The 16,099-nt window shown below is 37.1% G+C and overlaps 2 protein-coding genes across 4 annotated transcripts; both read left to right on the forward strand.

Annotated features, from left to right (window-relative positions):
• Nucleotides 1-999: 999 nt before the first annotated feature.
• LOC124640030 (transmembrane protein 245) lies at nt 1,000-16,032 on the forward strand. 3 transcript variants are annotated; one of them, XM_047177611.1, is made up of 14 exons: nt 1,000-1,520; nt 2,572-2,718; nt 3,010-3,238; nt 3,355-3,922; nt 4,088-4,259; nt 4,614-4,781; nt 5,422-5,614; nt 5,939-6,123; nt 6,422-6,556; nt 7,431-7,527; nt 10,651-10,822; nt 11,145-11,324; nt 12,539-12,566; nt 13,182-16,032. In XM_047177611.1, exons 1-13 carry the CDS (start codon nt 1,158-1,160, stop codon nt 12,558-12,560), a joined length of 2,631 nt encoding a protein of 876 aa, XP_047033567.1. In that variant the 5' UTR covers nt 1,000-1,157; the 3' UTR covers nt 12,561-12,566; nt 13,182-16,032. The 3 variants fall into 3 exon arrangements, with proteins under 3 accessions (XP_047033567.1, XP_047033566.1, XP_047033568.1); XM_047177610.1 differs by having other exon boundaries at nt 12,539-16,032; XM_047177612.1 differs by lacking the exon at nt 12,539-12,566.
• LOC124640031 lies at nt 8,335-10,333 on the forward strand. Its single transcript, XM_047177613.1, has 2 exons — nt 8,335-8,710; nt 8,816-10,333. The coding sequence occupies exons 1-2, from the start codon at nt 8,561-8,563 to the stop codon at nt 10,280-10,282; spliced, it is 1,617 nt and encodes a 538-aa protein (XP_047033569.1). The 5' UTR covers nt 8,335-8,560; the 3' UTR covers nt 10,283-10,333.
• Nucleotides 16,033-16,099: the final 67 nt, after the last annotated feature.

The following is a 16,099-nucleotide window of genomic DNA, read 5'->3' on the forward strand; positions in this document are numbered from 1 at the left end:
GTCATCACGCGACACCCGGCGCCCATGGTGTCTACCTGGTCCAGCGCGGCGACCGGTATGAGAGGTGCGTACTCTCTGGCGTTCCGCCTCCTCCTTCTCGAGCATGACCGCTTCGCAGAAGGAGGCGACGGCATCCCATTCCCTCTCGCCCCGGACCATGGCCTGAACCAGGGCCGGACGCGAGAGGTCGCCGCCGCCCAAAGCCTCGACGAGGACCCGGCGGTGCCCCTCCCATGCGGGGCACACCTGGACTGTGTGGTCCACCGTGTCCTCGGGGCTGTCCGCACAATGGTGACACCTGGGCGCCTCCTCACGACCGATTCGGTGCAGGTACCTCCCGGAACAACCGTGTCCGGTGAGGACCTGCGTCATGCGGTACGTGAGGGCGCCATGACTCCTCCCGGGCCACTCCTCAAAGAGGGAACTTACCGCCACGATGGTGGCGTGCCCTGCACTGGGTTGCGACAGTCGCTCCCTCCAGGCCACCATGAGATCGCGCCGGAGCTCTGCCCGCTGCGCGATAACTTGCCACGGCAAAGGGGTTTCCCCCCTGCGCTGAGCCTCCTCGCGCCAGCCGTACAGGTGCAAGAAGACTCTCGCCTCCAGATCCCACGGTGGCAGTCCGGCTAGTAGGCCAGCTGCTTCGCGGGAGATCGTGCGGTACCCCCGGATTAGCCTGATGGCTATCACCCTTTGGGGCACGTTCAGGTAGTGTACGGCCCGCTTCCGTACCGAACGTGCCCATACCGGGGCCCCGTAAAGGGCCAAAAGACTTTAGCCTGCGATGGACAAATAAAAAAAATCTAACCGTTCCTATGTGTCAGTGTCACTATGTCACTATTTTGATGCTATTTTGTCCCAAAACAATCTTTTGCATAATAGAACATTACATCTCCCTCCCTCTCGTAAAAAATGTATTATGCTATCTTGCTGTCAACAAATGTGAGCAAAATGACAGCTGATAGGCAAATCGAGTCAATTTTGATACTGAAACGCGACCGCGTAGCGAAATGATCCCGAAAATCAAATAAAAACTATGATCTCATAATATTCAAATAAATTCAAATGTGGTTTCTACTCATTCCGTGTTATTTAATTTAATTTTAATGTCACATACTTAAAGTTTTTCTTGTGCAAAATTGTAACATCAAGGAAACATGCAGCAGTCGCCTTTCGAAAATATATTCAATATTATAGGTGGGATAACGGAAGGGAACGAGAAACCCATGAAACATGGCTTCTATAACGCCTTTGCTCTGTTTATATTGGCAATATGTTGTGCCGCAATGTATGTTTTATACCTCATCTTGGAGCCTTTTTTCAAGCCTTTATTTTGGGCTCTGTTAGTGGGCTCCTTACTCCACCCATTCAAATATAAGCTGTCTAAGAAGCTGAAATCATGGTTCGAAGATTTAGAGAAGACCAACACCTCTGTGGTAGTTGGTTTGATGATAATACCAGTGAATGTGGTCAACTATGCTTCTGATACTGTTGGACAGCAGTTCATAGATCATTATAAGGTGAGTCAAAGAAAAAGTCAAGGTACTATTACTCTATTGCTAAAAATACATTCTTATAAAAGGGTAAGATATGTTTACACCAGTACCAAATTATAATCTAAAAATAACTGTAGCTTTTATTTAATTAAAGTGCATTTCTTTGAATACAAGTGTCTGAATTATTTAGTGCCTAAATAAGACATTCTATGCATTGCTATTACCTATGTCTGCAATTCATTCTAGCTAGATGATTAAACCAAGCAATGTCAACTGTTTCATGAGATAGTGGCGAAGGAAAGTATCATGGCATTGCATCTCATTGACTAGCAGTATAGAGTCCTGTATTTAAAGGCCATAAAAAGATGATGAGCAAGCAATGAGAACCGGCTAAATGTAATCGGCATGCACATTATTAACAACACTAAAAGACATTACTTTTAATAGCCTATTACTGCATCTGGGATTGTACAGAAATGTCTTGTATTGAATTATTCTTCATTCTTAGAAATATAAATCATTTATTTTGCTTACAGGATACTGATTTTTTTTATGTAAGGTCTTAGAATTAGCATCTAAAGTCACTATCTATTTGGATACAATACAAACTAGAAATACACATTATTTGGAGATGAATTAGTTACAGTGCAGATCCACACGAGACACAATTGATTTTCTATTGTTCTCTAATTAACTGCATTCAAGAGGTTAATGTATGATATGAATCACAGAAAGTATTTAGTACTTTTGAAGCCACGTTGCAAAATAGGGATTACTAGTTTAATTAAGTTCAAGGATATCTATAGTTATTTATGAGTTCATAAAATTAAATAATACAGGAATACATTACTGTAGGAAAATATCACTCTAAATTAAACAAGCATCAAAAAACACCCATGTTACATTTATAGTTCAAGTGCATCACTCACCATCCTCCTGCCCTTGTCCCAATTTTATTTGGGGTCATTGTACCATGTCTCATCCTTCCATACTCTTCTATCTGCTACCACCTCCCAAGGAACATTCTTTCTAGCCATATCTACTTTCAAACAAGTTATCATTTTATTTTTTCCAGACTGTAATAGGACTGTTATCTGCAATATTTGTGTTGCCATGGCTGTACAACGCAGTGCCAAGAAGTCTGGTTTGCTTATTCTGGCAATTCAGCAGCTTCATCAGCTTCTCCACTACCTTACTCATCAGTGTCTGCAGCTCATATATTGTAAGTTATCTAACTGAAGTTAACTATTATGAACAAATATTTTACTACTGAAATATTGCATTGAATTATCTAAAATCTAGAGCTGAATTAGTCCTCTCGGTGAAAATGGATGTTGGAGATACATTGAACCTATTGTCAAGCAGACATTTTTCTTTCTACCTTTCATAATAGTAGAAAGGACTTACAGGAAGGTGTGCACTTTAAAATGAGTTATAAACTGGTATGAAACCAGCTAAGTTACTATGAAGGTCATTTTCTTCTTCTATAAGCACCCTTTTTTATTCATTCCAGACTTTAACAATATTCTTAGCTTACATTATAAGCGTGTACATACTATGGACACCGCAGAGAGCGTCTATATTTCGCATGACGTCACAACTCTTATGGCTAGTCATTTCAAGTTTTATCGCGAGCCTCACTGGACCCCTGCAAGTTTACACCTTTGTCTTCCTACAAGCAATCTGCATCACAGGCTTTGCTTTAGAAGTGATAGATATACATAAGAAGATGTTGGAAAAAGGTTTGTTAACTATGTAAATATTCTTGCTCTTGTTGTTAAGTTGCACTTGTTTTTTTTTTCTTTTTTGGCCATGTACGCTATCGAGGCTCATTGTAAACACCAAATTCAAATTTCAGATCCAGAAGCTTCCATGATAGTAGCGTTACACAAAGCCATAACGTATGAACATGAAACGGAAAAAAAACCAGAGGAAAATCCTGAAGAGGATACTCACGTAGAATCCAGTGAGCAAGAAGGTACTCCAGAAAAAGATACTCCGTCCCCCGTTACGCCAGAAACATCAGGTAAAAGGGGAAGCTGGGCACCTACTGACGCCACACAAACTTCCCCACGGCACGCTAAAATGTTATTCAAAACAAGAACACTGTCCGCATTGCCTTTGTCGAACCCGAAAATTAAATACGATACCCGATTGTTGGCAGCCTTCAAACAAAGGTCGCTTGACGAGAATTATATGAAAAATAACTTCGATAACGATGAAGAAACAGCAATATACTTCAAGCTTCTATTCTTTGGATGCTTGTGTATGCTGGTCTGGAAGCATATCTGGTTATTACCAGTTACATTGTTCTTTTTGGCCATCCATGTACTGAAAAGGTTGTTGGACTACTTTGGTGTGTGGCTGTTCTTTGAGAATCATTACAACAATGTTATGGGCAAAATTAAGGCCTGGTGGAAATTGAGGTAAGAATAAAACCTTCATACCTTCACTCTGAAGTTTCGTTTGATCGAAGTAAATCAAAATATAAGTTCCGTTTATATGAAACCCCCGCGATTGCACTGGGGTCTTCTAACCATACCTTCCTCTTTACATTAGTATAGATAATAGTAGAATCTGTTATTTTGTAGGCAATCAGCATTACTCCCCGCCCACGTGCTCGGATTGGGCAAGGTGGCCTCAGTATGTAACGCAAGCTTCAGAAACATGGCATACAGCTCCGTAGACACGGTGTCAACGTGCATCGTCATTGTCGGACTAATCCTCTTCCTTACCTTCGCTATTATCTTCATATTTATTCAGGTAGCTTACTAATATAATACGTTTTTTAGTTTGTAATTCAAGATCTAGTTTCATGGCAATTGGAACTATATCAGCCGTACTTAATATTCTGAAAAGGCCAGGTGATAAAAAAGTTGTTAAAATACAATTCCCTGGCTGCATCAGAAAAAATATAAATAAGTTTAAAAATCGCAGGGGACTGTTAGACACTTGCTTATAGCCACAACATGGTCATCTATTAGATACACTGGCTGAGAAAGAATAAAAGAGGTTCAATTCCATTTATGAGAATGTGCGCCCTTCAAAATTGGACCTTATTCTCAAAGACATAAGGTTGAAGTTTATATGACCTAATATTTATCCATACTATTTCAGATATACTCGGAAGCGATAGTGGTGGTCCAACTAAGTGGTAGTCTGTTGAACAGTACTTATGTTCAGAACAGTGAATTGCATGCGTATCTGCCTGAAGGTTGGGAGGAGAAACTTGACTCACTCATTGATAACGCTTACACTTATGGGAGGGAAGGAATCTCAACTGCGGTGAGTATAATAGTCAGCGAATATAAGCTATTGCAGTAAAACCAAGGTCCTCAACTGTCGTCAAATAAGTTTGCCGCTCGGAAGTCGGCCTTTTGATGTCTTGTATGTGTATGAGAGTATTATTTTAGCATATGAGAGGGTAAGCTTACAAATAGGTGAGTCTGTCGGAGTCTACAAAGTAAGTCGTATTAGCGAATGTGCGATTCGTTGTTTATTACAAAGAATAAATCAATGTTTTTTAATTATTATTTTTTCTTTGTCTGCTTTCATACGGAATAATAAAGATTGACAAAATTGTAAGTGATTATTTAATAAAAACAAAGACTGACAGGAGCATGAATTGTGTACATACATATAATCATATCTGCTTCACCATAATATATAAATATTTATATCACAAATATGTACAATACCTATGTGTAAAATACTGTTTGAATAGATTAGCATGACAATCAATGAACACCCTAATTTCAGTTGATTCATATTTGTTAAAACATTTCACAAAAATGTCTGTGCATATATAGGTCATCATTTTCTATTATGTTTGTAAGCTTGTATATTAGTAGGTATACTTGTGTTACCAGTTTAAAAAAATCCTTTGCATTCCGACCTCTTTACAAACCTTTTTTTTTAAATGCAGGTAAAAAGTTTACTAAAAGAAGGCGACCCGGAGAAGATACAACGGGTAGAACATCAAATACTGGAGCTTTGGGACCGAGTGTACCAGAGTTGGGTGTCGGGACACTTTGCGTCGGCCGGCGGGCCTCAGGTCGACGGCTCGGCCATACAAGACTCCTGGGATAGCTTTGTTAATGACGTGTCTAATACTCCCGGTAAGAATTGGCATCATGTTTTGGTTTGGAGCTACAGAATAAAGCATTTTTATTCTTTATTGGCTGTGATTTGGTATTTTTGTTTTTATAGGGGCCAGATGAAAAATTATTTTTTTGCCAAAAAATATTTAATATTTTTGATGAGAAGTATTTAATAATGGTCAGTTCCATCAGTTACTGATAAAGGTTCTGATAGCCTATCAAGAACTTACCTGTACTTACCTTAACTATAAATTTTGATCCTCGATAGCCAATATCTGACAAATAGCATTTACTACCAGATGAATAATTAAGACTTTTTTTATACCATTCCTTTCCATCCAGCTATGTTCGACTTCTCCGGCATAGCGGCGTGGGTGCAAGCAAACGTTGGTACCTTAAGTGCCATCGCGACCAGCATCTGGGCTCCTCTAGCAAGTAACGTGTCCCTATTGGCTGGGTCCCTAGGCGCCTTCACCTCGCTGTTACTGTGTGGCGGCAGTGCCCTCATTAATATGTTTATTAATTTGGTAAGTGTTAACGTAATTAGATTGTAAATTAGCCATTTCACTAATTGAGTAGCTTACATAGGCTTTGCTAGTATTTCCAAATTGATAATTAAAATATCGCCACACCTTGCACGGCTGATATCAAACGTGTGATTCACCGGGAATTGACCCCGCGAACTTCTGTTCGGCAGTCCGGCTGATGGGCCAATGGGGACCATTGCGTCAACTAGGTCATCAAATAAAAGCAAATAGGTACCCTATATACAACATTTTGGGTACAAAGTTTATTTTATGTATTGCAAATATCCCTTTGTACCAGGTGGTGTTCTTCACAACATTATTCTATCTGCTGGCATCAAGTAACGCGCTCTACAAACCAGTGGAAGCCATCACTCAGATGCAACCCAATTTCGGACCGAGGCTTGGCATAGCACTGTCTGTGGCTATCAATCAGGTAAATAGAACTGTGTTGTACAATTGGATTTCGTATAAAAATCACTAGCCTCCGCCGCTTACCGGAAAAACTACTCCGGGCACCAGGATAAAAAGTACCTAGTTGGCTATCTAACAATGAAATATTTTTTCATAACACTCCAGTCGTTCTGGCGATATGATATGTAAAAATGCTAAGCAGTTGGAATAAAAGGAAGTCTTCTAGTTAATAACCGTGTCGATGCATATTATCCTGCAAAATATTTAATAACTAATATTTATCCCTTTAAAACATTACTGGGAGGGACTACACAGTTCAGTTTGATAATATCGTACGTACTTTCGTGCCTTAATTCTTAGAGAAAATGGCCGTTGTAAAAAAATGGCGGCAAGATATCTCAACGACGCAATTTTTTAATGATCAACTTTTTTGGGTTCTAATCTCTAGCAATTAATAATTTTACAAGGTTATCGTGAAAAAAAAACTCAAATTACCAAAGTTCAGAGATAAACAGAAATATTTCTATTCCAATTTGATAAGGAAAACTGCGTAGAAATATAATTAAAATGTATGTCACAATTAATTATGAAATATACCTAACTATTTCGCTTTACCGGACATCCGTAAACCTATCACGAAGAAGATAATTCACGGAATCTATTCTAATATAATAAAGCTGAAGAGTTTGTTTGTTTGTTTGAACGCGCTGATCTCAGGCACTACTGATTCGATTTGAAAAAATATTTCTGTGTTAGATAGCCTATTTATCGAGGAAGGTAACCTATATCCAGGCGCGCGAATGAGTTCACACGGGACGTGGACAAAACCGCTGATGGAAAGTACTTAGCTAACATAAAGGAATAACTATTGCCAGTTGTATGTTGTTTGTTTATAGGTGTTCAGGGCTTCCTTCAAGATGGCGTTATTCTACGGACTCTGGACGTGGCTGGTACATAACCTGTTTGGCGCCAAAGTCGTCTATCTACCGTCAGGTAAGCTGAACTAGGTATTTACTCACACATAGAAATGTCACGCAGACCGTCATCAAACTTCTACCAAATCACTCACTTATGTATCTACGTAGAAGGTTATAAGCGCGGTTTGTACCGTAAACGTAAATAGGGATTTTTTTGTTGTATATAGATGTTTTATAGACAAAATGTGAGTCAGCATAAAACAGTTAAACTGAACGTAAATAATGATTATAGTTTATCAAAAACTCTGTAAAAGTGTGCCCATATAATAGGTGTGATCATTTCTACACACAAATAATAATGGATAAATAATAATTTCGGTATAGGTCAATATTCAAGACATTGATAAAAGTTTGAATATATTTTTTTTTGAAATGTAGTTTTCCTCATATGGGTCACTCTGATTTGAGATAATGTAATGATTTTAAAAAGTATTTGTAAAAAATAATAAGAGAGTTTTTTGAGTTAATTATGGACTGGCAGGATGCAATTTTAGAAATCTTTTTATTAGTTAGGTAATATAAATAATTGTGCCTTAGTGTAGCTCACCTATTGTAACATTATCCTTAAACATGTCCTTGTTATCTAAAGGCCATCGACAGCATACAATTTAAATTTAGTCGGTATCAACAAACATGACCTTAGTATACAATTACAAGTACCGATAATATTCCCAGACATTCTGTTACTGGCTCTTTCCATACACTGCTTAAACCTCAGTCCATATCGTAGGTACGTCTCACGTCTTGTAATTTAAAAATAGAACGTGTTAATTAAAGCCAAAAAAATATGCAATTAGTCATCGGCGAAGTACCTAATTACAAAATATTTTCTTGAGCATGCGCAATCATTTTTTTTTGTAATTAATAAAGTCCCAAGTCAATAAACTGGATGATAAAATTCATGAATGTTGTAACGTCACATTAGCGGAGAATTATCTCGGGATGATGTTCACACTAGTCGTGTGTTATTTTTACTGCGCGCGCGTTATTGTGCAAATCGGTGATTGTGGACGCACGCCGACGGAAAACGTGTATTCTGTGTGATTGTAATGGCACACGGGAATGTCCTGTTGTTCGCTGTGTTGGTGCAATCGGCCCTGAGCGTCCGGATCAACTTCACCAGCTGCCAAGACCCAGAGTGGGCCTGTGTTAATAACTCGCCCAGTGAATTGGTGTACAGTTGTAGTGTCGCTAGCAATGTGAGTACAGATTTTTTCTCAGAATTTATATTTCAAAACGTGAGCGTTTTAAATATGAGTAACTCTTTGAAAAAAGGTCCTAATTTCACCGTTATTTTGTTCTAGGACTTCATAATACACCTGAAAGATTACTACACAGACTTCATAACCAGCGTGACAGTTCAGAACTGCCGAGACTTGCGAGTAGTTCTCGACTGTCCACTACTCCAGCGATCTTCAAAACTACAGAGATTCAAAGTTAAAGACTGCGACAGACTCGAATTCGTGTCTCTATCGGCTACATCCTTACTTCAAACCCCGCCTGAAGTCACTATAGAAAATGTTAAGGAAGTAGTATCCTTACCAAGAAAGATCTTCAAGTCTCCAAGCACCGCAACAGAACAGAAATGCCTAGGGGCCAGTACATTGAAAAGGATACGAGTTTCAAACAGCAAAATAAACTCGATAAACACTAGAGCAATTTATAATGTGACCGGTATAAAAAGTATTCAATTTGATAACGTTACAATAACAGACGTTCGCAATCAAGCCATTGAGGCAATTATGGGTCCTGACACTATATTTACTATCACTAACAGTAGGATTGAAAAGTTAGAACTAAAAGGAATCACAGTGCAGAGCACATCTGCTACCATATCAGACAATACGTTTATCGATATCATTGGTGGCGCACTAAACTTAACTGCGGACAATTTACTCATAATCAATAATAGATTCAGAGAAATACGCGCTAACGGCCTGGTACTTAAGTCTGTTTACACAGACATAACTCAAAACGACATCACTAGACTCAAAACTAACGCTCTAAACAGCGTCAAGTGTCTCAGAAAAAGAAGTAATAAAAAACAGTTCAACTTCGCGCGGAACAGAGTTGAAAGCGTCGAACCGCACTCAATCACATTCGACTACGCCAGTTGCAAAAGTTCCGGAACAACAGTCACTATAACCAACAACAAAATAGACTGCAAATGTCGAAACATTGCTTTTTTAAACAACAACAATGAACTGAGCAACATGATTTTGGATACTTCGAGCAACAATACTTGTTTGTTCGCGCCGTGCACGCTACCTGTTGATATCGTGAAGATGTTACAAGAGAGTGACATGTGTGAGCTGAGCCTCGACCCGCAAGTGATGTGCCTGCTCTACAGTGACAGACATAACAACAACGAGGTGACGACAGACGATGACGTCACGGAGCCCGCGCCCACGTTCTACTTGATACGTCAGGCGAACTCGCCCAATGGTGACGCGAGCGCCGCCATGACAGCGGTCGACAAGGACGACCTTCTCAAAGACACACACTTGAACATGACTAACAGAACTGCTATCAAAGTTGTGTTCGATTCCTCGAAGGATTTCGTGGAGACGCTTCGAAGTACGAGTTCTTCACGCAAAAGACCTGCTGAAGAGCCGAAATCGCCTCCAGAAGAATATGTGAACCGCTGTGTTGGTACACAGTGCCGAAATAATGTTGCTTACGATAGGCAAAAAGCTTTAGATTTCTATAAATATGTGTACGCACAGTTACGGCCGCCGAGGATAAGCGATATAAAGAAAAAGAAAACTTAATTATTGTTGGTCTTGTGATTACTTGTATACATAATAAATATTATTTCACCATCTTATCGTTTCAATTGGCCTGTGAGAGTTGTAGGTATCTTCAGATATTGCGACATTGTATTTACGCGTGCACCTTGTATGAGAGTATGATCTCATCCTAAATGTTGGATGTGTTGAATGGAATGTTTTTAAAAACAATTGGGATTACAGAAGTTCACTGAACATCAGAAGAAAAATCTAAAAAATCTCCCTAAGACGTTTGGAATGTGTTTCAGACGTTTACTCGTACTCATTTGTTTCCAAAAAGGAGTTAAGTTCTCAATACTTCTTCATATTTATTTTTTGTAATATAAGTAAATGTAGGAGCATTATTTCAGTGTTAGCGGCGGTGTTAGGGGCGGCCCCGTTCCTAGGTCCGTACTTGGCGGGAATTCCGGCAGCATTGGACGTTTGGTTGCAAGGCAGGCCGATGGCTTCGTTGCTGTTGCTCATTGCTCAGGCCGCGCCTATCGCCTTCCTCGACGCCGCTGTCTATGCTGAGATTAAAGAGTAAGTTCGTTCGTTAATAAATACAAGTCATACCTTTACTAAACGAAATTATCCAATATTTTAAACGCGAATGTGAGTTTCTTCAACTTTCATCATCATCACTTTAAAATGGCTCAATACGATTTCAATGGGTATGTTGATAAATGGTCCCTGAGTTTAAGGCTACTTTTCAATAAGAAAACTGAATTAGCTACTTTGGGATTCACGTGAAACCATGGGAACAATTTGAGTTGCTTAAATCCATAGTAAGATGCATATCATTACGGTCTCTACAATATTTCTCACCTATAATAAAAAGGTTCATGAACATTTATTTTTCCAGCGGAGGCCACCCTTACGTGACTGGTCTGGCTATAGCCGGCGGTATATTCTACCTGGGTCCCGAGGGTGCGATCCTGGGGCCGCTGCTACTCTGCTGCATCATGGTGGTGCTCAACTTGTCTTCCACATTCCTGAGGGACACGCCCTCTGAGGAGAGGGCGGCCCTGCACTCGCGCGTCAGGTAAATCTTGCGGTTGGTTGGAATCAGTCTTGCGTTTGTCCATGATAGAACAAAATTTCAATCTTTAAAAAAAAGATATGATCTTCCTTGCCTCTACACTGTATGGTCAATAACAAAAGTTTATTATTTAATAAAATCTCCATGCTATGTTCAGCTGCTTAAGTAATTCTCTCATGTCCATATTATTATTTTGTACTTGACTAAATATTTTTCAGAACAGAAATTTCATTACACTAACATAGGTTGCACTACATTTATTGCAATCCATACAAAAACATTAGCTTAAAGTGTAGGCGACATAACTCTTAGGCAAATATCATACTCATTATACTTACTATTTGAGGGATCATTTCAAATCTAAAACGTTTATAGCGTTCTATCGTGGACTATTCGCTTGTATCAACGTATTGTGTGTACCAAAGGACTGATTCCTACGTTTATCGAGTTTGGAATGAACATCCCAATATGAATGCTGACATTTTTGCCATGGAATTGTAATCAACTACAAACTGACAAGTGGTTGTTTTTAAATATGCTGTTGAACTTTTCATAATTAATTTTAAAATAACTTACATTAAAAGAAATATTTGATTTATGTATACCCCATAAGCAGAAGTGATAATTTGTGCCTCTTATTCAATAAATACGCCAAGCGTTTACTTTTATAATGTTAGTTCAACAGTATGTACAGCTAAGCTGTTCCCTATAAATTGTGTTAAAACTATTATCCTTATAAAACTCTATACTTAAAAATATATAATATATCTTCTTGTGGTTAAAGAAAACGCACAAAATAATCTTTAAATACAATGATATCTTATGTCTACTTTAATTACCATGGAGAACAAAATGATGAGCGGAGATGTTATATAGAAAATTCTCCTAAGAATGTAACGTCGTCAAAATGCGGGTGTACGGGGACGAGGAACGTTACTGGCTCCGCCCTTATACACCATCTTAAGGACCCTCTAGTTTTTGTAGAAGCAATACAGATGTGCCAAGTAACCCGAACGCTTCCTGAGTTCACTCATAACTGAGCGGTTTGGTGACGCCCACCGTTCATTCATTTGACCTCAGGGAAGGCTCCTGACCTACCTGCCTCACGGCATCTCCGCTCATGTTTCCTTACTCCGTGTCAATTACCTGTTTCGTATAATTAGATTTTGAAGTAGTACTGTCTACTTATGACTTTCTCTGATGTTTTGTTAATTTAGGTCGTTGTTGGGATGTTTTTAAGATAAGGTGTGTATTCTATCTGTAAAGTGGTTGCTTTATATATTTGTTTTGTGCACCGTACTTTCTATCTTTGAAGCACCATTAGTTAATTGAAAGTTTAAAAAAGAAAATACAAAAAATATTTAAAAGTATGCCATGTTAAAATGTAGTAAGAATGCTTGCTTTTGTATTATCTGTGGTAAGTATTCACTGGATTATGCACGTTAAAATAGCTTTTGATATGCTTGTAGCATGCACTGTAAAATAGTATGCATCTTGAAATATAAACACTGAGGTACTTCATCTATTCAAGCAACCAATCTCATTTTCTATTTGATAATTTTCGATATGGTCGAAGGATGCCTTTATCTATATAAATTATCTTCTCTATACTGTTTGCTACTACCAAATACTCTTCTAATAGTTTAAGTATCAAATATGTATTTATATTTCGTAATAATATAAACTCATTTAAATAACAAAGCTTTATATAATTAAGTACATAAAATACTCTGTCTTCCATTTTTACGGGTAACCCACCGACTCTATATATTAATTTCTATACTCTTCCCCTATTTTCTTCTATTATATAACAATATATAATTATAATACCTGCTATAATAAATGGACGTTTGTTTACAGATACGGTGCTTATCTCTGATCGGCTTGCATGGACCACTAACTTGTAACGAGGTCATCCCATTTGTCAATTTGATATAAGCAATATATGTAACAGAACACCAAATGTCAAGAATAACTTACATCATACATTTACACTGCGGGACAAATTAATGGGACACTGATATACATTTAATTTAACAAACTAGTAGAATATACGTTGTTCTTTGAAGCTTGGCCTGAAAGCTTGCAGGAAAATGAGTATAACATACAAAAAGCACTCCCTTGAATTTGTTCCCACGTGTATTTATTTATATTATAATTATAATATTTCATAAATTCGCGTCAAACATCGCACGCAGTTATTATGTTTAAGCTATTCACTGAAAAATGTGTCTGTGTTCTACTATGCCAAAGAGAAGCTAACGACCGATCTCTTTAGGAACAATTGCATGTGCCGTTAAATGTTGTAGACGTATATTCAAATATATATGTACTAGCTTCCGCCAGCGGCTTCGCCCGCGTGGTGTGTTGATAAAAAGTATCCTATGTGTTAATCCAGGGTATCACCTATCTACATACCAAATTTCAATCAAATCGGTCCAGCCGTTTTTGCGTGATTGAATAACAAACATACATACATACATTCTCACAAACTTTCACATTTATAATATAAGTAGGATGTATTTAAATATAAAGCATATACAGACACCTTATGCTCGTTGAATCAAATGTATTGTTGTGATGTGTAGGCCAAAACTTGCAGCGAATCACCAGTAGTCGTGAATTCAATAATGGAATCCAAAAAGCATTGAAAATGCGATGGATTCTAGAGTTGCAATTGTACTGAACCCACTATAACTCACTTAACACCGTTCACTGAAGTTTTGTAAATGCGAGTAACATTTTGTCGTTTAAAGTTGACAGAGACAGGAGAATTTTCGTCCTTAATGAAAAATGGTGTAAGTGGGTCCCAATGTACGCGACACTTAATGCAATGCTCAATGTACTTGATGTTAAACACAAGTTTCGTTTGTGCACTAAAATAGTGACTTTAGCACTCAGTATTACAAATTATTTGGAGATTAATATTTTATTTTAATATTTATAACAGAATATTGTGTGTATTTTTGTTGTTGTCTTTAGTCTCAAATATATTAACTATTAATTTATTAAGGGTTTATGTTATCAAAGTATGTTTTGTTGAACGTTAACGTTTATTGGGTTAATATATCCTTATTTTCTTCCGCAATTTACAATGCAATGCAGTTCAAATAGCAATCGACAATGACCATGGAACTTTTAGTCAGTAGTTATTTATTCAGAGATTTTTAAACATATTTATCTATTATGTATTTATGTATTTATATGGAGTTATTTATAGATTTAGGAGTACCTAAGTATTAACTTAAACAAAAGCAACGATGAAATAATGAATTAAAAAAAAACTAAATCCGATTTGAGTAGTTAGAATGCTAAACTATGAATTTTAATTCGTTCAGCCACGGTTAAGTTTGAAGCCATAATGAAATTGAGATATAATAATTTTGAATGTATTATTGAGATTCTGTCATACTTTCTTGTCTGTAATAATATCTTATTTTATTCAAAAATGACTGAAATACAATTCTCTTCCTAGTCTTTATATTTATTGTATCTGTATAGTTTTTTTTATTGGGTTACTGAAATGACAGTGAAAATGCTATAGAAAAAATATTGTTGGTCAATGTAGTGGCGCGATAGTGTAAAATCTGACTAAATAATTCTTTTTCTATTATTGCAATATTTCAATGTAATAGTGTATGCTTTACAAGTGAGCGTGTTTCACCACTCTTTGAATTGTCATATTATCATATTTTTTATTAATATTAGGAACGTCTAGGTCTAGGTCTTATTTATTTGAGTTTATTTCGTGCTCTCTTTATATTATGTACATTAACATGTTAAAATAACTTATATAGATTTACAAAATCGACTTTTGATAATTTGGATAGTGCCTGACACACGCAAGTCCACATAAGCATATTTTACAAGGGTTGTTATACATTTTTTAAAGAAAGTTGTGATATGTGTGACATACAAAAAGGTTGTATTTGTTCCAAAATATAGTATTGCACTGTGGTCGTACTAAAAAATATAAAGTGGTGAAACAAGGCCCAAACGTGATGGTTGATTTAATGAAAATGGTGCTTTTTGATGATATTAGATATTATCTCGAATCGAGTCTCCGTTGCTATAAATTTTGTAATGGCCTTTTATAGGTAAGGGCCTTTATTTTGTTATAAAGCTATAGCTGTTTGTAAAATTGACGTTTTCTATTAATTAGGTCACATTGTTTGTATATTTTGTATTATTTTAATGTTTGCAATCTTATTGTTTGTTGTGAAGTACTTACTAAAGCTATTAATACGCCTGGACGGTTAGATAACATAATTATACCTATTCAATATAAGGGTAGCTATATTTCTACCATATTCACCGTAAGACCTACTAATATAGAGTTCATAAAACCCAGGTTCCTCCCGGGGTGTTCTTAAATATTTTTTAAATGGCAATGTATCTCGAATAAAAATGTATGACCATTGTGTAAAATATTTCAAACTTATTATAAAAGAAAAAATAGCTACCCAGTTCAACCTTAAAAATAAATCTATAAGCTATACTACCTACAGATTAAAATATTACAAAAAAAATAGTTGTAAATGAAAGAAACAGCAAAGCCCTTACCAGTTCGTGAAGAATCGTCCAAAGATTAATTTAGATGCATCTGTACTATATTGTATTGCAGGTATTTATAATTAGTTTGTATCTACAGCACGCATATTCGCATTGTTAACTAAAACTTATATACTGAATATATTATTTGCTTTTTTAATGCGCGTTTCATTTCAAAACCCATCTTTATTTTCACGGAACACTTTGCGGTAAAAGACGCATCAGAA

This window comes from Helicoverpa zea, chromosome 20, assembly GCF_022581195.2.
Source record: "Helicoverpa zea isolate HzStark_Cry1AcR chromosome 20, ilHelZeax1.1, whole genome shotgun sequence".
Taxonomy (NCBI): Eukaryota; Metazoa; Arthropoda; class Insecta; order Lepidoptera; family Noctuidae; genus Helicoverpa; species Helicoverpa zea.

Bases quoted from the DNA above. Each gene is read 5' to 3' on its own strand.
- LOC124640030 (XM_047177610.1), top strand. From the start codon at position 1,158: ATGCAGCAGTCGCCTTTCGAAAATATATTCAATATTATAGGTGGGATA. The intron at 3,239-3,354 runs GTTTGTTAACTA...TTCAAATTTCAG, and splicing joins TAAGAAGATGTTGGAAAAAG to ATCCAGAAGCTTCCATGATA. The intron at 3,923-4,087 runs GTAAGAATAAAA...GTTATTTTGTAG, and splicing joins AAGGCCTGGTGGAAATTGAG to GCAATCAGCATTACTCCCCG.
- LOC124640031 (XM_047177613.1), top strand. From the start codon at position 8,561: ATGGCACACGGGAATGTCCTGTTGTTCGCTGTGTTGGTGCAATCGGCC. The intron at 8,711-8,815 runs GTGAGTACAGAT...ATTTTGTTCTAG, and splicing joins GTTGTAGTGTCGCTAGCAAT to GACTTCATAATACACCTGAA.